We start from the raw sequence: 24416 nt of genomic DNA, 5'->3' as shown, positions 1-24416 counted from the left end.
GTGGATGGGGGAAGCACAGGAAGGGTCGAGAACACATCACTGAATACAGGGTACTGCAGTTGACTGCAAAACATGTTAGGTAATCTGTTATGACAAGGCTTTAGGGGCTCAGCTAACACTACTACAATAGCCCTTTTCAGTTGCTTTGACAAACCTTTTTTTAGGAATTCCGTGTTGTGTCATTTAAAAAGAAAATTGTTTAAACTAAGTTAGTTAAATGTATGTGTTAGGTCGAGAGCCAGTGAAGTTCCAACACCCACTACATTAAGGGACTTCATTTTATACCTAGAGCAGAATACTAGAGTATGACACTAATTACATTTGTTGTTTTAGCAATTAAAAGTAGATTTAATAATTGATCAATTAAAACCCACCGTTCCACTGTCAGTATAATGTGAAACAGATTTAAAACCAGCAAAGGTGCTTGTGAACTAAAACATATTGCACAGTATTGCACAGAAACTCATACATGCAATAAACCATAGTTGCAATAATTTGGAGATTTGACCTTAAAAAATAGTTACTTTAGCAGTGGCAGTGTGCAGTGACGGCCTATGTTGCCAGCTGTTCTAGGAATGACCACTGTCTATTTATACATGAGCAGATGGCAGCTAGTGCATTACATGCCGACAGGCTGTCAGTGACAGAAAGGAATGGAAAGATTTCAGCTGGCCAACCAAACTGTACATAGCTCACACAGTCCACAGGCACTGATCACTTCTGCATAGTGCAACTGTCTTTTGATATTAACAGCTCACGCGGATTCACAGGTACAGGATAACACTAAAGGAAAAATGATGATATGAAAATGTGGAAATAACTAGAGAGGAAACGTGCTATACCAGCAAGTACTCCATTCAAGGTTAAAAAATAAATTAAAATAAAAGAAAACAAAAACTGTGGAACGTCTGTCAGGAAAGACCAATGAATGAGCCGCATAAGACTGTAATACCCAACCTGATGACAAATACACTCTATAACATCCCATTACAGTTAATTGGCAAATTGAAATTTCAACTTAATCTTATGACTAAACTGTATGCCAAAGTTTAGATCAGCATATGATCTAAGTTGTTCACGGTAAATATGGACAGAAGCAGAACCTCTTACTTTCCATGGTAACAACAGGCCTACTGAGGGGAAAAAACAGTGACCTGGATTTCCTCAGCTTGCCGCAACACAGGGACCCTGAGACTCCCTTTAAATGCTTTCAGACTTTACATAAGCACTGTGACATCATGGATAAAACTGTAAAACAGTGATCTGTGTGGGGGGAAAAAACATTCCCAAACTGAGATCAGATAACAAGCCCATTCTATACCTTTTCATGGAGAGGAACATGAGTCTTCCTTTTAATTTATGTGCTGTATCCAGAACAGCAGCATTACAGAAAATGATAAAGTGCAACAAAGGTTGAGCGTCAACTCTGCATTCATTGTTTTAAAACATGGCATTTTATTAACCTCTGAAATTTTACTCATGAGTGTTACAGAAAAAGCATTGTTTTCACCCAGCTACCGTGCATGGACTGTAAAACTGTGCAGTCACACCAGGAATTCAGCACTCAAACTGTGGGAGGAAGGCGGACAAAACAGTCTGGAAAAAGAGCAGCGTCGGTTTGGACGCAAACACTACAAAAACACATTTGCATTCTTGAATGTGGGAAAAAGCCTAGCCACTTCACCCCAAAATGGCAAAGACACAAAGTGAAAGCAATAGACGAGAGTGCAACAGATGATTAGCTATCTTTTGGTACAGACTTGCCATGTTCACCATGGTCTCATCTCATTTCATTTTCTGAACCGCTTTATCCTCACTAGGGTCACGGGGGGTGCTGGAGCCTATCCCAGCTGACTTCGGGCCTGAGGCGGGGGACACCCTGAATCGGTGGCCAGCCGATCGCAGGACACAAGGAGACAGACAACCATGCACAGTCACACCCATGCCTGGGGGCATATGCTAGTGTCCAATCAGCCTACCTCGCATATTTTTGGAATGTGGGAGGAAACCGGAGTTGTTCACCAAGGAATACTTTGAAATAGTAAACCCTGATGAGGCAAGTTTTTATCAAAAGAGTAGAGTATCACCCACAAAAATTCAATAACGACACAAATATAACATCAATCGGTATGGTGATACGTAGCAAAAATATGAGGGTTCAAAGTTGAATTGACAACTAGTTCAATTCAGACTGAACTTTTTAACTAATTTTACAATTTCAAAAATTAACTAGTTCAATCGTCAATGAACTTTTTTCACTGAACTCCCCAGGTACAACACAGAACAAAAGAAAGGTATCCTAAACTAAAAAAAGGTATTAAAAAAGATCTCTAACAAAAAATACAATATATAGCTACCTAACAGTGATGAGTGTGGAAAAGGACAGCATTTTAGTGGGCTTCAGGATATTTGCCACTATTGACTTGGCTGAATCCTCTTTAACATTTCACAACCAATTTCTGAAAAAATACCATCAAGCAATCCACAATCTAAGGGGCAAATTGAGACAGCATCAGTTCATTTCTTTCATTATTTATATTCAAATGCACAAATGTTGCAGTAGTTTTAAAGCCAGCTGTGAGATGGTCTGAAATGCCGAGTCACGCTACTCTGCACGTGAATAAACCTTGTGCACGACTTTCACTACCTCTATGAATGTGGCTGCTTTCACAACAATCACAGACACAAAAACACCACCAATAAGGTTTTCAAAATGTAAACTGCTCAGTTGAAAACTATCAATTTGTATTACTCACAATAATCTTCCCTTTCCAATTTCTGTTTCAACGTTGTGACTATTTATTCATTTCGTTAGCAACCAATGTTAGTACGTTTTTTGTCTCACAGTTGTAATATCAGATTCGTGGCTACTTATTGACATATTCATTGATTCATTCATCTTCCATACCGCCCATCCTTGAAAGGTTTGCGGGGGTTGCTGGAGACTAACCCACTTGTCTTTGGACGAAAGGCAGACTACACCCTAGACTGGTCGCCAGTCAGTCATAGGGCACACAGAGAAACAAACGACCATTCGCACTCTCAATCATACCGCCATCAGCGGAATTGAGCCCACGACTGCCCGCACCGAAGTCAGGCTGGTGAACCTCTACACCACGAGGCGGCCTTTAACCTCTACACCACGAGGCAGCCTTTATTGACATATGACTACGGCTATGTTTAACTCTGCCTCAAAGATAGAGGGATTCTTCCCTAAGAAAATGACATTAATGAGCATCATGTTCAGTGAGTTTTATCTAGTTCTACTAGAAACAACAAAACACTGGATGTTGGATGCAATTATAAAATTTCCAAATATTCCATAAGTGTGAACATGAGCATTAAAAGTTTTTCCCTAGATGTTCCTTGCTACAAATTGGCAAGTCCAATATGTACCGCAGCTTCTCACCCATGGTTAATTGGGTTAGTCTCGAACTTATTCTAGTCTAAATTAGGACAAGGGGTTGTAGAAAATGGAATGGATGAGGGGGGTTAGGGTACAGATGAGCTTGGAAAAAAACAAGGAGAATCAAGAGCCCTTCATTTTCTGTATCTACAAGTAAAACAAATGCTTTATTGAAGAGCAGTCAGCCCCGCGCAATTAGGCTAATGCTTCACGACCCTTATGACACACACAGCATGCACTGAAAACAGACATCTGCCTACAGTCCCCGTCCCCCATCCACTCCCTCCCTCATTAGGAGGTCACTCTCAAATGTCAAGCCGGTCTCCAAGTGGTCCACGTGGGCACATGTGTGTTGGTCCAAGTCAATCCCAGCATGAGGCGATGAGGAATGTGACGCCCTGGAGTGTCAGCGCACACCAACTAGGGTCACCGGGATTACAGCAGCGGGGCGTGGCATACTGAGGGAAGGCCGTGGATTAAGGCTTCTAATCAGGTCAATCAGGTCTGTCTGTAGAAGTTTAGCTGCATCATGATAGCCATTGATGTTCAAAAAGTGTCACCATTTTCCTCTTAAGTAACAAGTTACATACGCAGCGTAGTGCATTCAGACAAGTGTGACATTTTAACTGCCTCATTTATTTTTAGTTTATTAATTGGTATTTACTCATCATTAGAGGCGGTATTATGTAACAAGCACTTCAAAGAAACAAAATTGTTATACAGACACGCAAGCTCCTCCCCCACCACAATCAGCACTTCAGTGTTGACAATTTATGGTCATCCATACATTCAAGGCTGCTCACCAGGCTCAACATAACATGAATTATGTAACCATGTAGATGCTGAAGAGAAGAACACACTGAGCACCTTATGAAGGCCGTATTTTGATGTTGTTTGAAGCACAAGCAAAATGGAAATGTTTTTCTAATGACATTAGTTCTGCTTAGTAAGAGTAAGTATTTCCATTGAAAAGAGACCTTTACTGGTTTGCAGCCAGCCTTTCTTGTGCCAGCCTTGGACACATTCCCTCCACAGTGAATAATCAATTTGCGAGCACTTGATCATTGACAAAACTCCATGCCTAGGCAGCAGGCAAGTGAGACAGGGAGCATGAGACAGCAGATCCGCAACCAACCTGTGTGTTTTCTCCATGTTATTGAGGCAAACAGTGCCACAATAACCCCATGAGCAAAACAATAATAGGAGGACAATAACAACCAACAAACTCGATTAAACAGGCGATGTCTAGCGAGCTGTCCAGGCTCGGCCAATCAATCCTACTTTGGTGTCGTGCAGCTTTAGCTCAGGTAGTTTAACGAGGCGAGCAGAAATTAAATGAAACCGTAAAATCTCCTGAGAACCACCATTTTGGAAGATCATTTGTTTGATTCGTGGTGATGACGAAGGAAATTTTATCAAACGGCCTTTTACAGTAAGTTTATGTCTCGTTTCTGTCATATTCTTTTCTTGCTTTCACACCATGAATAGGTTCATTAGTTGTCAAGCCACTATTTGTTTTCCAGTTACTCTGGTGACCCAAATAATCATATCAAGGGGTGGTGGGGGTGTAAGTTGTAATGCTGTGTGTGTGGGCTAGTTGAGTTTAATAAACGTCTCTGTGTCACTATCTACATTCAGATTTTCAGCAGCCTAATAAAATAACATACCGGGCATGCCATCTGCAATGAAGGCTCAATAAAGTCAATGTGGCCACATGCCAGCACCCCGCTTTGCTCTGCAATCTGTCCATGTTCAAGTAAGATGAGGAAAGGCCAATCCAAGCCACCAAAATGCTGCATTTCCACTGCAATTCTACCACAGTTCGCATGCACACCCCACCCTGCAAGGAATGGTGGAATAATGGAAATCCCAAAACATGGAGTTCAACCACTTGTGATTTGAAACAGTCCTTTGACAGAGGGATGAAGCAAGTCAGCCATAACTGGTTTTGAGGGAAACTTGGGTACATTTGTGCAGGCTTAGTCTAATGAGTCTGACAGGCATATTCACAGTTGGGAGAACAGTTTGGTGATACCAGGTCAATGAATGTTCATATGAGATAGACTTGAGCTCATATCTCAGAAACTAAGAAAGCATGACTCAAGTGGAAGTTGGCACCATGCATTTCCTGATGACTCACAGTCACAAGGAAACCCCACACATTCAATCACGACAGCATTAAAAATATTCTAGTCTTTACTTGGTCCTTTTTAGTTTAATCCTTTAGACTTTAAACAAAGGTTTAGTACAAAATCCTCTTCATGTGACATTTTATGCTATTATCTCAAATAAATGTTATAACAGTTAGCATTGACATCTTAATCCCCTAATATTTTTGGGGAAATTTTATGAAAATAAACCGAAGAAAATGCAAATGCATGCCCATTTTTTATTTGTAACTAATACTGGAAGAAGAGTGGGCCATGAGAAAAAAAAAAAAAAAAAAGCCAGATGGAAAGATTCGTGATCAACCTTTGAGCTCTTATGAAAAGCCAGGTCATCACACCCTAAAAGAGATGTCAAAAAGAGGATTTTAATGTTAAGAGTGCCATCTAAAATAGCTGGAAGGAGAGCACCACATTGTTGCTTATGTGCATGGGAGCATACTTTATTTGTGTAAATGACCTTTAGGACATAGATAGCAACATTTTGACAGAAAACTGAAAAATTTCTGTATGTAACTGGAAACAATGGATGATGTGTGTACATCTTACTTTCTCACCCACCACCATTTTCTATTTGCTGCTCAAGCGTAAACACCGATTGGAGACCAACCATCTTTACAGGGAAAACTTGTTTCCACCAAGAAGTCACATTTTTCTTCCAAAATAATTTTAAAAAAAAATCCACTTCCCAAGACCTATGCAGATTTTATGACAGATTTCTGGCATGTCGATCCATGTATATTTTTGAAAATGGCAATACAAATAGGGGGATGGAAACAGCACCTATAACTAAAAATTAAAAAAATCACTGTAAATTCATAAACTAAAATTAATAAATTATTCAAATTATTCACATATGCTTCCCACAGCGTAGGGAAAAAACCTTGAGGAATCAGGTTGGGAGGGGGGTTCAAAACTACTGTGGCCGCTTGGTGTCTTGGTAAAAACCAACTCAGCACTTCTCACACACTAACTCCTCAGGCATGCAAGCTGCTTTAGAGGAGGAGAAGGAGGAGGACTACTGTCACCATGTAAGCCTTTTTATTTATTCTTTCCAGGCCTGCTCCTCCCCAACTGTCTCACAATTCACTACTAAAAGGCCCAAAGGTACCAGTGGGGTAGGGCTTCCAAACTAAAGCTTGTGGATAATGTGTGGCCAGCAAATGATTGAATCCAGTGCGGCCTGACGTGCAAGAGGATTTTTATAGTATATTTGGTTCACTATATATGTACACAGAGACACTTGTTCCATGTGTGTACATTATTGTAGACTTACTAGTAGAGTTGCCTTGCATCTGAATGATACATTTTGAATCCTTGCTCGTCTCCCGTGAGTTGAAGGGTCGAACTCGAACGGCGACTTTAACCGACGCCCCAGACATGTTTGTTTTGAAGAATGGTCCCTCCAATTCTGGTAATTGTCGACCTTGCGTAGGAGATGAAGAAAATGTTCATGTTAAATCAAGCATCTGAAGGCAATGAAAATAAAACCAACAGTAGCAATTTTAAATATTTTTGAGAGGAATTTATTACTTCAAATTCTTGCTATTTCTTGCTGTTTTTCCCAAAAACTATTTAAAATGCCAAGCTTTGGCCCTCAATCAATAAACTTTACAAAGTGCAGGAAATATACATCCAATCAAAACATATTTTTATTTTCCAGAAGTGAGCCATACTTGTTGAGGTATACGCCCAAGAAATTCTATCCAACTGGCGTGCTTGAAATGACCGTGGGATAGAGGCCCAGGCCTGGCCACTCTATCCGCCACTTTTTGGAACTGTCAAAGGAAATGGGCTTGGACCTTGTGTCCTATTAAAACACCATGTGAACAGGCAGGCTAATCCTCTGCTGCTCTATGTATGTTGTGGAATAGTGCGACAGGATGCAGCTGGGTGCTTTTCTAAGCACCACAGCACGGATGCATTGTCTACGATGACCTGCACATGAGCAGCTCCATTAAGTCATTTCTTACCATTGACAGTTATAGATGTCATATCCATATTATATGTGAGAGTTGACTGTGAATGATCATGTTATAATGTCATTGGCTACTTTTGACTAATCAATGGGACATCTAGCGCTGTCAAATTGTAATGAAACATAAGAATTCAATGGCAGGCAACGTGTTAAAGACCAAGAAAACATGTTATACAAATTACTTTCACGTAAAAGAATGTAGCTAAATGTTTTATGAATAAAATTGTAAATTTATTTAAAAATCATGTTTAAATAGCAAATAAAACACCACACAATGAAGCCATTTTGTGAGGTCATTTATACCCAAGCACATACACACTAACAAACAGGTGCACGTAATATTGGGTATAAGTGACATAAAAAGGAAGGGCGGGTGAGTAGGGATGCTCATACTTGATTGGTTAAAAAAGTAACAGCATTCATAAAACATCTGTCCACATGTCAGACCCCCACTGTATGGAAATACATTTTTCTCTCTTTTTTTTAATCTTAAGATTTGTATTCGTCTCGTTGTCATTATTAATCGGCGCATCGTTCTGGTCTGTAGCATACATCCGGTACAAGAAACACCGAGAAAGTCAATATAGTGTTAATACATTTGCATGCAAATTTAATCAAGTACGAAGCATACATTTTGGGTTCAAGAAGAGGAATTTACGTTGAAATGAGAGAAAAATCAACCGGACCGATTAGCGCGGTCCGGAGACGCCGCCATTCATCCGCCCGTGTGACGGGCTGGGACGAGCTAAAGCAGGCTAATGCACACGAGCCGACCCACGAACAATCGCTGGCTATTATAGAGTAACAAGCGCTCCGTTGCGTGATGACAATCGGGGAAACGAATGGAAACGAATAACTTTGCTGCCCTTCCTCACCTTCGAAGTCAGTCACTCCAGCAGCGTCAACACTCTCGGGCAACGGAGACTGGTACCGATAAAGCTAGCGGACGTCAAGCGTGTTGTTTATCTATCAGAATGTGCCAGCTGGGAATCTGTCGTAAAGTCCATTCCCGTAAAAAAAAACGTCCATCATCGCGGTGTCCTCCGCCGAATGGAGCTCGAATCGTGACCAAGGACTCCTTATTCAGCCTTGTTTTCCCGTTATTCTGAAAAGTCAGCCTGCAGTCAGGCGGAGAGAATTGATCAACTGCCTTGATTTACCAAGATTACGTCAACTCCATCGCTGGCGCGATGAGTGATCGCAAGCTTGGCCAATGAGCGAGTAGATTTGAATGACAAATGGATAGATAAGCCAATGAACATCTTCAAATAGGGAAAGGGCGTGAGCGATTTTTTCCCCTCACTGTGACGCTACACTGCAGGATTTCTTCCTAACATCGCTCGCCTCCTCCCAGCAATGTACTAGCTCCTTCTACTGAGCATGCACTTAATTAAATTACAGTCTCGCTTTAAAAAATTAAATAAAATTATACATACGCGGTATGGAATACATAGCCTCTACTTTTCACCTACAGACAGCTAATACAATCATTCATTCAGGGTCACAGGGGGTGCTGGAGCCTATCCCAGCCAACTACAGGCCCAGGCGGGTGTACACCCTGAATCGGTGGCCAGCCAATTACAGAGCACAAGAGGATGGACAACCATTCACACTCACACTCATACATAGGGCAATTTAGAGTTTTCAACCAGCCTACTCTGCATGTTTTGGGGATGTGGTAGGAAACTGGAGTACCCAGGCAAAAACCCACATGAGCCCAGGGAAAACATGCAAGCTCCACAAAGTGAGGACCAATCTGGGATCGAACACACAACCCCAGAACTGTGAGGTCCACACACAAACCAGTCATTCGCCGGGCCTCCCCTAATAAAATCAAAATGAATAAAAACAGAAATACACTCAGATCGTTGCCTTCAATAACACTGTCGTTGAGGAGGCGAAACATTGACAAATTTAAAATAGTGTGCATTTTCATTTATTTTCAGTTCAAAATTCTAGCGTCCAAAACAGTTTTGAGTTTAGTTAAGGTCTTCTTTTCCTGTACAGTAACGGTCAACAAAGACCACCTCTAGAGATGATGTAATGGGTTTCAAGGTTCCTGGAACTCATGCTACATTCTGTCCTGTTTAGACCAAGTTGCTTGTTTAAAATAATTTTGTTCTTGGGGGTGTTTGAAGGGGTCTGGAGTAGTAGCTACACGCCCAAAAGATTCCAAATTCAGTCTATCAACGTCATCAGGTAAAATGTGACTAGAATGGATTTCAACCCAAAAAATTAAGAACAAGTGAAAGTATATTTTGGTACATCAATGCTTATCACAGTTGACTGCACTCAAAAGAAACCAGACATTTTAGATTAAGTTACATCCTTAATTTTGCCTAGAAGCACAGGTGCATCCAGTACACTGCAGACTCTATGCAGTAAGTTAGTCATTGCCATTGTCTTGCTTATAACAACAACAAGTTCCCAACCCACCACCCTAAAAGCGTCACAAGGGTTTATTAACGGCCACATACACATTGTTACAAAACACACAAGAACCAAGAAGGAAATATTCATTTAAGTCACTGTATGCAGCATGATGGAGATCGTTATGTGCATCCTAATTGTTAAATACATATATGTATATATTTGGATATACATATAGTGTACATATATTCTCAAAGCAAACAAACCAAAATAAAAGTCATTCGTAACTTTATTATGATGCTTTTTATCTATCATTCTAATGGCCTGTGGTGGGGGAAAATAGGGCAAAAATCAAAAAGTTGCTTATTGGTGGTAGCAGTGACACTGAAGTCAGATGATTTGGGCCAGACGCCTTCAATATCGAGAGCTGGAAAAGGCGTTGTTGACATCAAGTCTTTAGAAAGGTTTTCCTCCTTGTTTCTCTCTCATCCATGCGTGGATCCTCTCCTTGAGTTCAGGGACTGCAGAAACAAATGTATCATTTGGTGTACATTTTGACCACATATTTTCACAACTACAGTGGTACAGGGATATATATCTTTTTGCTCAACAACCAATATTGTGACTGGACAGTTTGTTACAACAAAAACAACATTTTCTTTCCATCTGAAATTATTTCAAAGGCTATCAAGATATGTCAGCAGCTGCTCGTAACATAAGAAACTCGCAAGTAGAGTTCATTGTGAATTAAGCGCTGAATGGATACTCTTTTACTTCTTTGAAAAAAAATGTGGAAATTAATTTGGTTACTTGATTCCAGCATGCTCTCGGTGAGCGGCTGCCGGTTGAAAGGATCAGTGGGCGAGTTGAGCAGGTGGCGAAGGATGATGGATCGGTCCATGATGTGCCCCGAAGGCAGCATCACAGGGTCAGTCATCAGCGTGTCCATCAAAGGATCTAGAAGAAAAATTACAGGAATGTTGTAAAACAACCCAAACAACAGAATAAAAAGTGTTACAAAAAGCTTTGCATGGATCAATCACAAGCACCTGAAAGAGGGACCAATTTCAGAACTGAAAAACTGAATTAAAACCAAAATGTCCCACAATTGATATGTAACAAGTGTGACTGACAAGCTTCTAAAAAAAAAATACAGCCTGAGTGACTTTCACAGCACAGAAACATGAGAACTGTGTCCTGTGGGACACGGTCCTGGTGACCATGACAGTCTTATCGAGAAATCAAAGAAGGAATGTAGGCCACATTCTTTTTATAGATTATAATAAGTCTGTGGTTATAGGATAGCCTCTGTCCAAATTGTCTAAATGACCTTTATGGTGTGGCAAATCCCCTGCAAATGCCTGCAATCCAACTGTTACAGTCGAGTACTGCCGAGGAATTAAGTTCAACACAAGGCCACGGTTTATCTTGTATAGTAAAAAACACTCGGAACTATCCTGTTTTTCTTTGAGTACTCGCCCTTCCCAAATCCCAAAGTCATGCATTTTAGGTTCAATCAATTATTTCATTCACTCACTGGCTAACATTGACAGCCTCAGTTCAAATGGATCGGACGTCTACTATTTACAAACTAATTTTAAATTAACAGCAGAAAAGTCACATGACTGGATATAATTGTCAACTGTGCTCGAGAGTTAATACACATCACTAAATGTGACACTGCATGACGCTGATACAGACCTAGCTCTAATGAGACATTCCAACTTGAGGCGAAAATAAGTAGGGATCAGTTTACATTTAAACGTAGCATGGGGGAAGTGAAACCAAACCAGGCAAATTTAGAATCAAAAGCAGCATATACAGACCTTTGAACTCGTCAGGTGCGTCACTGTAGTCCATTTCCGACTGGGAGTTCTTTGCCACTATTTCCTCCACCTTCTCAGATAGCAGCTTAAATTTTTCAATGGCGATTGAGGACTTGATACCAGCCTTTCTCATCTTTGAGATGACCTCCTCAAAGAGCTCTCGGCTGTAAGACCGCTACACACACACACACAGAAAATAAAGCCAAAGAATGTCAAGATAAAAGTTTTTGATTCAAAATTGTGATAGAAATGATACTATTCCCACTGAATCAACAAAATGGCAAAATGCCTTGAAGCAAACATTACAACAAGAGCTTGGAGTTAAAGTCGCAATGTCAAGATTTCCTCCACATTAATTTATTGATAAGTCAAAAGTTATTCAAATAGCAACAATAAAGATTCAAAAGGTATTAACAATTATTGAAGTTGCGCAATGAAAATATTTTTTATAGCAGTTGGACTCTGCATAGTTGAAACTGATGACATATTAAAAGGAACTGATTCCAAAAGTACCTACTGAAGTGACAGTGCGACATTTTTTAAATCTACATAGTGTATACAGTCTTTTGAGTGTTACAGTCGTCATCCAGCTATTTAGAGTTGCCCAAGGTTGTAATCAAGATTCTTGGAACAACATTAAACAAACTACATGTTGGCTCTAATTCATGAGAAGTGGGGATTCAAAAGTAGTGTGAATTACATTGTGTTTTATGATTGCTACATAACTAAAGTGGCCTGCCAAATTTAGCTGGAAAGTCCCTGCATTTTATGAACTATAATCACGATGTAAACTGGATTTCATTGCAATATCTTAGGACTCCAGTAGCCTGACCTTCCCCAACTTTTAGTAAACTACATTGACAGTTATTAACCAAAAACCTGCACTAGAGTTCACTGAAAATATTTTTGAGCCTCCAACCTGGTCATCTGCAATTGCTTTAGCAAAGCGGGCACAGTCCAGCTGCAGGTATATGTCAGTGAGCTGGTCTAAGAGCTTCTTGGGTTCAAAGCCATACTTCTCAGGATTCTCCACCTTCAAGTCCCGGCACTTCGGCCCACATAGCTGCTGGAGGTTAAAGTTCAGCATGGCTGCCAAACGAGGCCCCAGCTCCTACAAGAACATCACAACAATGCATCTTTCTTTCAAGTCTATTTTGGAGATAACAGTCTATTGGTGAGATTATACAATACAGTGATGTAACAGGTACTCACGGGCCTGAGGAAAGGTTTTTGGACCTGCTTGGTGAGGATGTGAAACATTTCAACTGTCTCTGTGGCCAAGGCCAGATAGGAGCGTGACACCCGCTCATCTTGAGTCAGCTGGGATTGGCGGCTCTGCTGCTGGTCCTGAATGACAACAACCAAATACACAGATTATTGTAAAACTGAACTGCTGATCAAAGTTAGGATTGAGCACAAATAGTCATTTCAAATGTGTGAGTTCTAGAAGAACGTCAATGAAACAGGTAGGCTTCATTGAAACTGTTGTTGAAAAGTGCTTGAACTGTAGTCGAAAAGTTTTAAAATGCACAAAAGCCATGCAAAGTAATTGGTTGCCAAAAGTAAATACAAATTCAAGTACAAACCCTGGGAAGCTGATCCCACTGCTCCTTATTCTTCATCTCTTCTTGAATCTCATGAATGCGCTTGAGAGACTCAAGACTCTCATCTAACAGAAAGGTGGTGTCATTGATCAACATGTTGATGTAGCGAACAAACTGTTTACCGGCACTAAAGGGAAGGGAACACGAACAAAAAAAAATGAGTACAATCTTCTCTTGTATTAGTAGCCACAATTTTTTCCTTGCAATTCAACTCACTTAAATTCTTCCATGAAAGTGCCATGGTGGGCAATGTTTTGCCATAGGCTTTTAAAGATGGTGCTGATATGGTACCTTATTGTGAACTTATCATAGAACTCACTGGTGGCACCCGTATGCTCAACATCTAGCCATGGGAGACAACGAAAGAGGAGTCAGGAGCAAACAATGTACGTACTGTATGTGGATAAACAGCATTTATGGATATTTTCTTACGACATTTAGAATGCAAATTGATAGGATTTTGCAGTAAAAACATCTTAAAAGTGAGAAGCAGTCACCAGTATAGAACTTCATGAGGGCGGGCACTAGCTGATTAATGGACAACGGGTGGTTCTCCATCATTTCAGAGAAGCGCTGAGTGCGAGGCTGCACAGCAGGATTTGTGACAAACAGAACTTCCACCAACTTGGCAATAAGGTATGGATTCCTGATGTAATTCTGACTGCAGATGAAGACCACCAAAAAGGTGACTATGTCTTGCACACAAGGTTCATATAAAACCTGGGGAGAATACCTGCAAGAAGCGAAAGGAGAACATTTTGGTTCTTTGTGAGCACAGGACTAACAGTAGATATTCTTCAATAGATCCCCAGTTCCAATGAAGTACCATTAAACACAACAAAGACGATGTTTAAACTCAAATGATTGCTTTTAGCAAATAGTCATTAAGGATTTATTTGGGTTGCAAAATATTCCAAAATAGCTGGGACTGGGTCATGTAGTGTGTCACTTTTTTTTTTTTAACATTCAATAAGTGTAAAGTGTATAGATATGAATCACCGATACATCACCCAACACGATGAAAAATACATGCATTGGACTGACAAAGAGAAGAAATAGGAGTAGGCTTTAGTTTATTTAGGCTTTGTTGGCAATGGCAAGAAACAAGTGTCCTGCGGTTGCCATCCAAAACTCTTCTCAAGGCAGTCTCGAGTCTCTGAGTTCAACTCAATGACAGAAATATCCGTCAAATAAAATTCCCAGGTTTGCCCCTTAGACATTTTAAGGGAAAAAAAACTAACTGAACTTACTGCACAACGAAAAGTAAAAACTCGGCCACATCTTCAATATAGAACTCCGGGAGCGCAGCAAAGCTCTTGGGGATCTCAGGATTCAATGGCAGGGTGATGCTGTGACAAATGACAGGTGTTAACTCTTAGAGAAATAGTCAACTCAATTTAAATGTCAGTATGTGCGAGAGCATGACGCTACATCAGTAACAGCCAAGGAACATACTTTGGGTAAGCAGGGTCCACCATACGAAGAATGAGCTGAATTACTGTGCTGTAGAACTGAAGACATCTGCGGAGCATGTTCTCATCCAGAAGACCCACGTCTGCGCAAGCTTTGGCTCGAACCAGTTTCTGAGAGGGTGCACGTAAAATAAAATAAAAGATCTCTTTCGTGTTAATGTACAAGGTTATGCAGTACTGCATGTTTCAGCACTTACTATTTATATGCATACACATTTGCTAGTTACAAAAATCATGTTATGGATGAGTGTCCCAAATAGTACAGTTAGAATGGTCAAACCACAGAGAGACTGACTCTCCAAGTCAAAATGCAAACCTTCAGCTGGGTTTTGCAACGCTTGAGCATTTCTCTGTGACGACTGGCAAGGGGAGAATCCTTCCATTGGGCTTCACTGTTTTTCAGCTCCTCCACAGTCCTGATAAGGCACAACGTACAGAATACTGTGAAACCATACCACCAACACCATGACAGCGAACATGCATCAATGTACCTGTTGAGTTCCCGGATCGCCCGCAACCTACGGATGTAGCGTCTGCATCCGGGCAGGATAGACAAGTGGTGAGCATGCAAGGTCAAGAAGAAACACTCTGTGGGGAACTTGGGCTCAGAGAATTTGGTCGAGTCTTCATCTTTAGGAATAGAACGCAAACAACCACACATTTAATTATGCGTGGAAGCAGACTCTTTGCGGCTCACTGTCTGACCTTGAGAAAGCTAACTTATTTCAAATGACTGACAAAGCTCCTTGATTGGCATATCTTTGGACTTAAAATTAGAAAAGCAGACACCACTATGCAATGCAATAAGGGCTGTGCACTACATATTTTTAGTAGCCACCAAAGCTAGGAAATATAAGGCTCGACAACAATTAGCACAGGTTGATCATTCAACTCACTTAAATGCGAATGGTCTGTTTTTTATTTATTTATTTTTTAAAGAAAAACTAAGCTTCTAAGAAATGTTCACAATACGATGAGAGCTGTCAAGTGTAACTGTAAATGAATGGAATCTACGCCTTTCAAGGAACACTGACTCACGTAGGTCAGACAGCCAGCTCTTGAGCTCCTCCATTGTGGCCTTCAGCCGCGTCTCTTCGGGACTGACGGCGAGGCGACATCGGGGGTGAAAAATGTAGAAGGGATCAACAGTCTCCAACTTGATTTTCATGCTGAGTTGCTGCAGCACTGACAAGAAGTTGAGCATGAAACCATCTGTCGACACCACCTTGTCATCAGTCTAGGGAAGAGAAGCGTGAACAAATTCATTTTCACTTGAATAGTCTGTGAGAGGGCCTCACTTACCTCTAAGTTTACTATTGTGGTCCAAAGAAGTGTAAACATACATGCTAACTTAAATAATGATACACTGATGCAAGGTGGTTTTACACCACCTACATGAACAACAGCAGTATGAAGACAATACATTTGATTATAACTTCAATGTTTCAAACTATTAAATTAATGGATTGTTTCATTATCTTTGACAATGGAGAAAATATGATTGACTTTGTATTGGATGTCAGAGTCTAATCAATTGTCTGCAAGAACAATAATTGGAGAATGTGGGGAAAAATAACCAATAACAATGACACACACCTGCATTTGAGCTTTCTTCACATTGTAGTTAACTAAAGCTGCCATGTAATTTAGGGCTGAGTCCCGAGTCTCTCCGTTTAGAAGGATGTTGTGAAGGATTTTAAATAGGTCACCCTGAAAATAAATATAAGAAGAATGTAAAAAGAAGTCATCTGGGCAAAAAGAGCTTATCTATACAGAATCTCACCCTTGCTGACTCCAAGTAGTGCTGCAATGATTGACTAACGACTCTCGTGTTTTCCGTAGTGATTGCTGGTCCAGAGAAATACTTATCTCCTACCTTGGCCTAGAGAAAATGCATTGAGACATTAACTGTGTGGGTATTTTTTGGCACTTATTTTATTCCCATGCCGCAATAGAGACTTTTACGCAAATGCATCGTAGGCTTAAGTACAAACCAAGGTCAAGCAATGAAAATGAGGAAAAAACGGTTGACTATCGTACTCACATCATCTTCAGAAAATACAGAAAGGCTGAAGAAAGCACCAAGGTAGGACAGCCTTTGGATCTCTCTGCCGCATCCAGGGCTCAAGGGTTTGGGACACCACAGCTGAAGAGACGTTAGCTGTGGACAGGTTTTTTTATTTTTTTATTCCCTCTTTGAAATATCCCAAATTATATATTTTTTAAAATAGCAGCTTTGAAACACATACATCTTTAGAGAAATAATGTTCCTGATTAAAAGTAAGAACAGTAAAGCTGAGATAAAGAGATAAGGGTTTCCAGTGTGATCATTCCACTGATCGAAATATTTTGGAGGAAGCCATTGACCTTACCAATACAAGAATAGAACAGTCTGAGCATAAGGACATAATCATAGGTCATCCACATTTAGTTTTACACTCACCAAACTGCACACAGGGTGAGACTTTCCAAATTTGATTTCGCATAGCTCAGCCAATGCCTGCAAAAATAGGAAAATATGGAAACAAATGCATATTACACGTTTGATTCACCAAAGAGTTCAATGTTGTTACATGGCACAATATGAAGGAATAGAAAATACATTTCAGGCCATATTGAAATGGGTAAGACAACACCGGTCTGTCCACATGGTGTGTGTAAGTAATTTTTTGTGCAAATTACTGAGCAAGATCAAGTGCTGGATTTGTGATAATGCAGTATTCATAGTTGTTTTGACAAAACTGATGGTTTTGAAGACATGATGATTATGCTTTACACCAATGGTGTCCTGTATTGGTAAAAAAGATGCAAAGTCCATCATGTAGCTATGGTTACAAACCCCCAGTGTCACATTGCCAATCATCTAGACTTTCAAGTAAGGTATGTTTATCATGCTAGTTCAGATTTTTACGTGTATAAATCGACTGAAAGCATCAAAATCTCACCATTAAGGGGAATTTAAAATTGTCGCTATCAAGGGAACATTCTTTCACCGCAAGAGCCAGCCCATGTAGGATAGGAACGAAGATCTAGGAAAGATAGGAGTAAACTTGTGATGAATAAAAAATGTAACCATACTTCACAGAAATAAATTTGTGTTTCTGCTGCATTCAAATATAAATGATATAAGAAAGTGTGACACCTGTCTGAATACTTCCTCTTCCTGATGGGTAATGCGGACTAGTTCTTGGATAAAGCCATACGGGAGGTTCCGGCACAGCATGTAAGGTACCAGCAGAGAATGCTGAAGAGGGCTCCTGTGTGTGGCGCACACAAACAGACAAAGCATTGTTGCACAAATGTTTATCGGGTGTCCTCTCTGAGGAAAGGCCAAAGAGAACTCACTCTGGAAAGAGTGCAACAGAGAGGGGGACTAAAAAAGGGACAAAAGGTCCTCTTAATTTGTGACACGTGAAAGGTTTCTTTTGGTGAGCCACAGTGTAGCAGTCAGACGCATCATCTCAAATTGTGTGTGGCAAGAGATTGGCAATGGGCAAAGCCTCTCGAATTTAAAAATTGTGGCATGATGACATAAAGCAATCTAAGCAGTCTTACCGAGGCTGGGTCAGAGAGCCTTGCAGAACCAGGGCAACGTGAGAGATGCACTGAGAGCGAATGTTGCCAAGAAGCTGGCTGACATTTGGTTGGTTACACATCTGGGGGGGAAAAAGGAAAAGTACAATTGTTGATTTCAACAGTTGAACAGGCTATTGGTCTAATTTGTCAATCCTAAATACCTTAGGAGCTTTCCTCTCCTCCATACCAACACTGTCGAAGCGCTCAATGAGGTAGTTCAGCATCTCAGTCTCTTTGCATGGCTCAATGGTGAAGCGGTCACTCGCCAAATTACAAGACACCGACCCTCCACAAGCACCATGACTAGACAAACCAAAAAGAGGAAAGGAACAAATAAACAACACGATACATCTATGAATTATGACATCGACACTGCTGAAGGTGTGCCGTTAGCCTCAAATAAGCATCAGCTCACTAGCACCGGTCCTGGAAGAAACACACTTAAGGTATTAGTGGCTGCATTACAGCATGTGGCTTTTGAAAAGAAAACAATTTCAGGTAAAAACTGCTATTATTAAGTTTGTATGGGGATTTCAATTTCTTATGCATAGGGCATTAGTGATCAGCTGCTAAAGCACAACCTGTGTATGTCAGCAGCTTCAAAGCACGGAATAAACCATCACAAGGTACAAACATTTAGCTTTTGTTATCCAGGAGAAAAAGGCACCGCATTGTGATATAACAAACAGGGAAAAACAGACGACAAGTTAAAACATTTCATGTCCAAAAGAGGCCATTTCGGCTAGTTGTAGTAAACAATGAATTCTGAATTTGAGGCACCAGCAAACATTGACATTCAAATTTACTCAGCACTAACCATAACGTTTAAGTTCACAAACGATATTGGTATCAAGTACGGCATTATGATGCAAAAAGGAAACATAATCTTAAAAATTCATATCGAAAAACATTTTTAAAATAATAAATCATTCAGACTTCTATTTCAGAAGTATTTCTGAACAAAATGGCAGAATTAATCCATTGAGTTTCTAGTGTGTTTATCCCCATTAGAACTGCTAGTGAGATCTAGTTAAAGTCAACTGTCTTTGGGTAAAACGAACTCTGTACCAAACACTAGGTGAGAACATGCAAAAACCACAGAGTAATGCCAAGATTCTAACCATGGACCTCAGAACTGTGAAACAAATGTACTTAACACTTGTCCCACCATGCTGATTTGCAAAATGTATCAAGTTAAAAGCGTAAACCTATCAAACTAAATTTTGATGTTCTCCAGAAAATGTACACCGTTCATAAAAAGTTAAACTCTGCAGTAAAAGAAAAAAAAAGTTGTATTATTCCCCCTTCACTACTCTTCCACACTGTGTTTGTGCTTGGTTAGTGGAAGGCCCACTGGTGCCATGCAGCAGGCCTTTGCTGAGCAAGCTGGCACACACAAATACACACACACACACACCATGCAGTGGTGTACCTGGACCCAAACTGAACCTGTGCAAAATCCTCCACCTCCTCGTCCGACTCTTCACCGCTGCTGTCCTGAGATATGTCAGAAAGGGCAAACAGGAGGGACACGGGACTAACATGACAAGGAAAAGAACAGGAGTGAGGTTGCGATTGGAAGACTAAGGGACTAATGAGCAAGCGATGAGAAGGGAATGATGAGAAGTGAATACTAGCATTATTGAAATGCTACAGGGACATAAGATGGGTGCAACAGTGTAGTAAATTTGAAGGGCACATGTCTGCTTCAGGGCTCCCTATTATTGCACTTTTGCCTGTAGCTTTGAATTTTGTCAGAACATTCATTGCTCAAACCAGTAAATCGCTTCTGGAAGGAGACAAGTTACTTTTTATGGGCATGGAAAAAATTTACATCAATGCCGACCCAAGAAAGTATGTTTAGCAAATCTTGAGTTATTTTCAAGGCGATTATTTTTTTGGTCTTATTTTCTTATATAAACAGTCAATTAACTAAGCATGTGAAATGTTTTTTGTCAAATAATACTGTAATTCTGTGTTTTTCAATACTTTTGGATTTTTTTAAAAATCCATCTATAATTTCCTAAAAAGGCCCTTTTTGAACATTAAGCATAAAACTAAAGCGCAGGTTAGTTGTTGTAACATTGTCCTTAAACCAGCAAACCTTTTAATATTCCATTCAGCCACACGTGTCAAGACAAGATTCATTCAACCACACAATGGACACAAAAAAAAAACTTAATATACCCATCCACATTTAACCATTCCCTTATCTCAATACTATGTCAAGTCACGATAACTAACAATCAAATCAAACCTGTAAAAAGTTATTCTCTGATCCAGTCTAAAGATTGCCCCATTAGAAAAGGTTAATTGGCCGGCTTGTGTGTGCACCAGACACACACAAACATGCAAATGGAATAGTAGGATACCTAGAAGGTGGAATCCTGGACGCAAACACAGCTTGTCGGGGATTTGTTCTTGGAGAAGGAGGAACCATAGGGAGGGAACTCGAGGAGAGGGTGCTAGATGCTGGCATAGGAATTGGTGTATTGGGAGGTACAGTGGGGCCTGCTGGGCTAGGGGAGGGTGAAAAAAAACTAAAGGCTCTTTGTCCTGGACTGGATGGGGATGGAGCTCCCCAGGGATATGAAACATTGTAAGGGCGATAGCGCTGAGAGATAGCCATGGGTGCAGAAGGTGGGTTGAGGGACTGTCTTTGGGGAACGGCTGTCAGAGGTGGGCTGGGTGGAACAAAAGAATGCGGAGTAGGGGGAGCAGAAGAAACAGAGGAAGATGCGGGTTTGGAGATATTTGATGAGGTCCACGTGGCTGCATCCAGACTCATTGGGTGAGGGCTACCACACCCATACAGGCTGTGGACAATATTGATCACATGATAACTGCGACAAGGTTTAAAATAAACAATACGAAACTAGGAATGCTTGATCAATTCCAGGTTGATCACAAAGATTGGAGAAGGACATTTGGTATGAATGGTGATGTTGAACAGCGCAAGAAATATTGGATTTTGTCACTTGCCTTGACAGAGAGCTGGATCCAAAAGACCCTGCACCGGGGCCCATTGGGCTGCCACCTTGGCTGGAGGGCTGTACCAATGTCAAGTGGCGGTCTGGAGATTTGGCTGCTGCAAATGGCTGCGAGGTGGCGGTCAAGCTGGCGAAGGGGTTTTGGACAGGCGACTGGGTGGACATCATGAGGACCTCCATCAGGATCTGGCTGATTAGGTCTTTGGGATCAGAGTATACTGCAGAAGAGAGAATGGGAGTTTAAATATTTCAGACCCAAGACTTAACAATAGCTTGTTGGAAGATAAAGACAATGGGCCTCAATCTTTCATAAAAGGTTAATTGTTCAGTAATAAGTAACGCAAACTAGCTGTCAGATTCATGGCGTGTGGGCACTTTAAAAGTTAAAGTCAAAAGGCCTTTATTGTCATTATACACAATTGCGTATAACAAAATTAGTGGTTTTACTCCACAAGTGCGTGTTTCCCTATAAAAACATAAATACGCAAGTGCAATAAGCATTTGTGCATACGTCACGTACTCTTAGTAAATAAGGCCCAATATCGCTGACATACCATCTTTAAGGTTACATTGGAATTCAGCCGCCAGCGACGGGAGGAAGATGACATCTCTATGCTGCTCTTTCCATGAAACGCGGAGGATCTTACAAATGAGCTGCTGAGCCTGATCTTCTGAGACATCCGAGTTTGTAGAGGTTTCCTACAGGTGCAGATTCAATTCCATTTGACCATCATTTACACAAGAAACAATAGGCATTTATATTTATAAAACCAGCTGTCTCACAAAAGTAAAACCATTGATTTAAAATCAATGTGCAAAGAAAAAGAGGTACATGTCAGAGAAAAAATAAGAGGTATTAAAAAAAGGCAACTTTCAGTTTAAAGCAAGTAGAGAAACAGGAAAGGCCAGTTTGAGTTGACTGAAGGTCATTCCAGAACTACAAAATCATAAACTTATAGAAATTTTACCATGGAAGCTTTTACATGTACTTTCATGCAGGGCATGGTCATAACAGCGAGGAGTGTCAGAACATATTTAGGTGCATATTTATTACATTGCTGAAACAAAGTCAAAGCCTTTGTTAGGAAAATATATATACTTTTTCGGTCAAACTCCTCTTGTCCCTGCGGTCGCTGTCTTCCACCTCCATGTTCTCGATTCCTGAGTCCACATCCACTTGAGACAGGCTGGAATGAAACACAGACACATTGTTAATGTAACTCTTGAAAACTAAATGGTCCAGTGAGCACCATTTTTTAAGTGCAAATCATATATCAAAAAACACAATTACCTTTTTTCGCAAGTTGCGGTGTCAATGTCCATGCTCTGTGAACGGGACAAACTCTGGGACTGAGTCTCAAGACTGTTGGAAGGGGAGCTGGAAAGGGAGCTCACACCTTCACTACTTTGACTGCCATAAACCACACCTTGAAGAAAGGGGGAAAACGTGAGCAGACTCAAGATAATGGAGCAAATGTTCCAAGCAAGATATCACAAACCTAAACTCCCTTCATTTCTTACCAATAGTGCCAATGGGAGACGTGGCAGGGGTACCACTGTGCGCATTGAGCCCTAAAGATTGAGAGGCAGCTGGTGGCAAGGGGTGTGGTGAAGCACCTGAGGGTCCAGGGAGAGGTCCCGGTGGAGTTTCTCTCTGTGGGGATGTCAGAGGGGTGCTGAGAGGGGTGTTGGGCTGTGAGGTCTGTCCCCCTGCTAGCCGTGCCAATCGCCTTCTGCGAATCTGGGATGCAGTTAAAAAAAAGATGAATAGAAATGTACACAGTTCTCTCACAGGTGTTCACAGTTGATGTTCCTAAAAAGTCATTCTTTGATGTGCTAGAAGGTCATTGAAATACATTAAAACATTAAAGAGAATCTATTGGTTTATTTTTTGAATACATAATATACCACAATACTACATGATGGTTTATATTTAAATAAATAGAAAACTGAAATCAATTCGACCGCAAAATCGATTGGGATCACATAAAATACACACTATATTATTTATCAAATGTTTTGTTTTCAGATGGGGGAAAATGCCCGTCTCGGGTTCTATTAGCAAAACAAGGTTAGCAATTTCAGCTAACATGAAACAGGGTACGAATGAAGAAAAAAAAAAAGGATAAAATTTAAGTTGCCAATCTCCACAAGAACTGTATATTTGTTTTCTCCAATTACGTCAATAAGGCCAGGATTATTTCTCTTTACGATTTAAGCATTGGTTTGCGTCCGTGCAGTTATCAGGCAAGCAATGACAGACGCAGTTCGTGCACAATAAATATGCACTATCGCGTTAATAAACACGCGTATTAATCACAATGATTGGCACGCACTTTTATTTGATTCTGTCAAGATGGATATGGGGTTTTGTCTCGGATGCCTTTCTCCAATTGCCCAATGTTACCTCTTAGCTACGGATAGCACGAAGCTTGCTGCTAAATCCTTCTGAGGCAAATGAGCTATGTGAAATTCAATTTTCCATAACAACAACAACAACAAAAAGACAGATGAAGTTGAGCCATACGTGGGATGATTATTGAGACGTTTTTCTTACCTCGTCTGCGCTCAATTCCTCCATCACAGCTGAAGGTTTGAAACAGCAATCTCAATTTCAACTACTGCACTAGAAGCCAGCCAGAGCCTGCTAGCTAGCCTCAATCTGAACTAGAAATTCATAGTCCAAATCGTTGAAATAATATCTGTCAGTCTCGATTGTGTCGAGGATAAAAACGGGTAAGCAGCCGGCCGACGACTGGTAACATATAAAGTGTCTAAAAAGTCTCACAATGGCTCGGCTTATCAACCCAGGCAAGAGTAAAAGAAAAAGAAAAGTAGCTAGCTATTACACGTCAAAATACAACGGGGGCCATTTTGGTTCTGCTTGCTGTCACGTGATTTAACGCGTCACAGTAGGCGGAGCAATTGTGACGGCGCTGTTTTAGCGTTTACACAGTAATATCTGAAAAGAATAAAAAAAAATAATAGCCTGGGTCGCATTTAGAGGTAAGTTTAACTCCTGAATTTAC

At 40.6% G+C, this 24416-nt stretch overlaps 2 protein-coding genes across 32 annotated transcripts in view; both read right to left on the bottom strand.

The window, feature by feature from the left end:
- kif1b (kinesin family member 1B) overlaps positions 1-8656 on the bottom strand; it is a 44285-nt gene extending 35629 nt beyond the window's left edge. For all 28 annotated transcript variants that reach the window (XM_077602591.1, XM_077602611.1, XM_077602688.1 and 25 more), the window contains exons 1-2: positions 8425-8656; positions 6848-6997 (exon numbers count right to left, since the gene is read on the bottom strand). In XM_077602591.1, coding sequence (XP_077458717.1) covers positions 6848-6953 — 106 coding nt within the window. In that variant the 5' untranslated portion in view covers positions 6954-6997; positions 8425-8656. The remainder of the gene's footprint in view (positions 1-6847; positions 6998-8424) is intronic.
- Positions 8657-9469: 813 nt separating this feature from the next.
- ube4b (ubiquitination factor E4B, UFD2 homolog (S. cerevisiae)) lies at positions 9470-24279 on the bottom strand. Of its 4 annotated transcripts, none has more exons than XM_077602458.1 (29): positions 23945-24279; positions 22909-23128; positions 22679-22814; positions 22487-22574; positions 21942-22086; positions 21380-21605; positions 20770-21213; positions 19830-20030; positions 18559-18700; positions 18377-18477; positions 17964-18078; positions 17767-17850; positions 17265-17321; positions 16866-16982; positions 16605-16703; positions 16418-16531; positions 15860-16058; positions 15313-15451; positions 15138-15237; positions 14805-14932; positions 14600-14698; positions 13847-14082; positions 13566-13692; positions 13332-13476; positions 12958-13092; positions 12665-12856; positions 11746-11920; positions 10730-10876; positions 9470-10440 (listed from the first exon to the last, which is right to left on the bottom strand). In XM_077602458.1, exons 1-29 carry the CDS (start codon positions 23966-23968, stop codon positions 10376-10378), a joined length of 4200 nt encoding a protein of 1399 aa, XP_077458584.1. In that variant the 5' UTR covers positions 23969-24279; the 3' UTR covers positions 9470-10375. The 4 variants fall into 4 exon arrangements, with proteins under 4 accessions (XP_077458584.1, XP_077458592.1, XP_077458565.1 ...); XM_077602466.1 differs by having other exon boundaries at positions 19830-19934; XM_077602439.1 differs by lacking the exons at positions 19830-20030; positions 20770-21213 and having other exon boundaries at positions 23945-24277.
- Between the last annotated feature and the right edge of the window lie 137 nt (positions 24280-24416).

Source organism: Stigmatopora argus, chromosome 1, assembly GCF_051989625.1.
Source record: "Stigmatopora argus isolate UIUO_Sarg chromosome 1, RoL_Sarg_1.0, whole genome shotgun sequence".
Classification (NCBI taxonomy): domain Eukaryota; kingdom Metazoa; phylum Chordata; class Actinopteri; order Syngnathiformes; family Syngnathidae; genus Stigmatopora; species Stigmatopora argus.
Note: the sequence above shows the minus strand (reverse complement) of the source record. Positions and strands in the feature narration are given on the sequence as shown.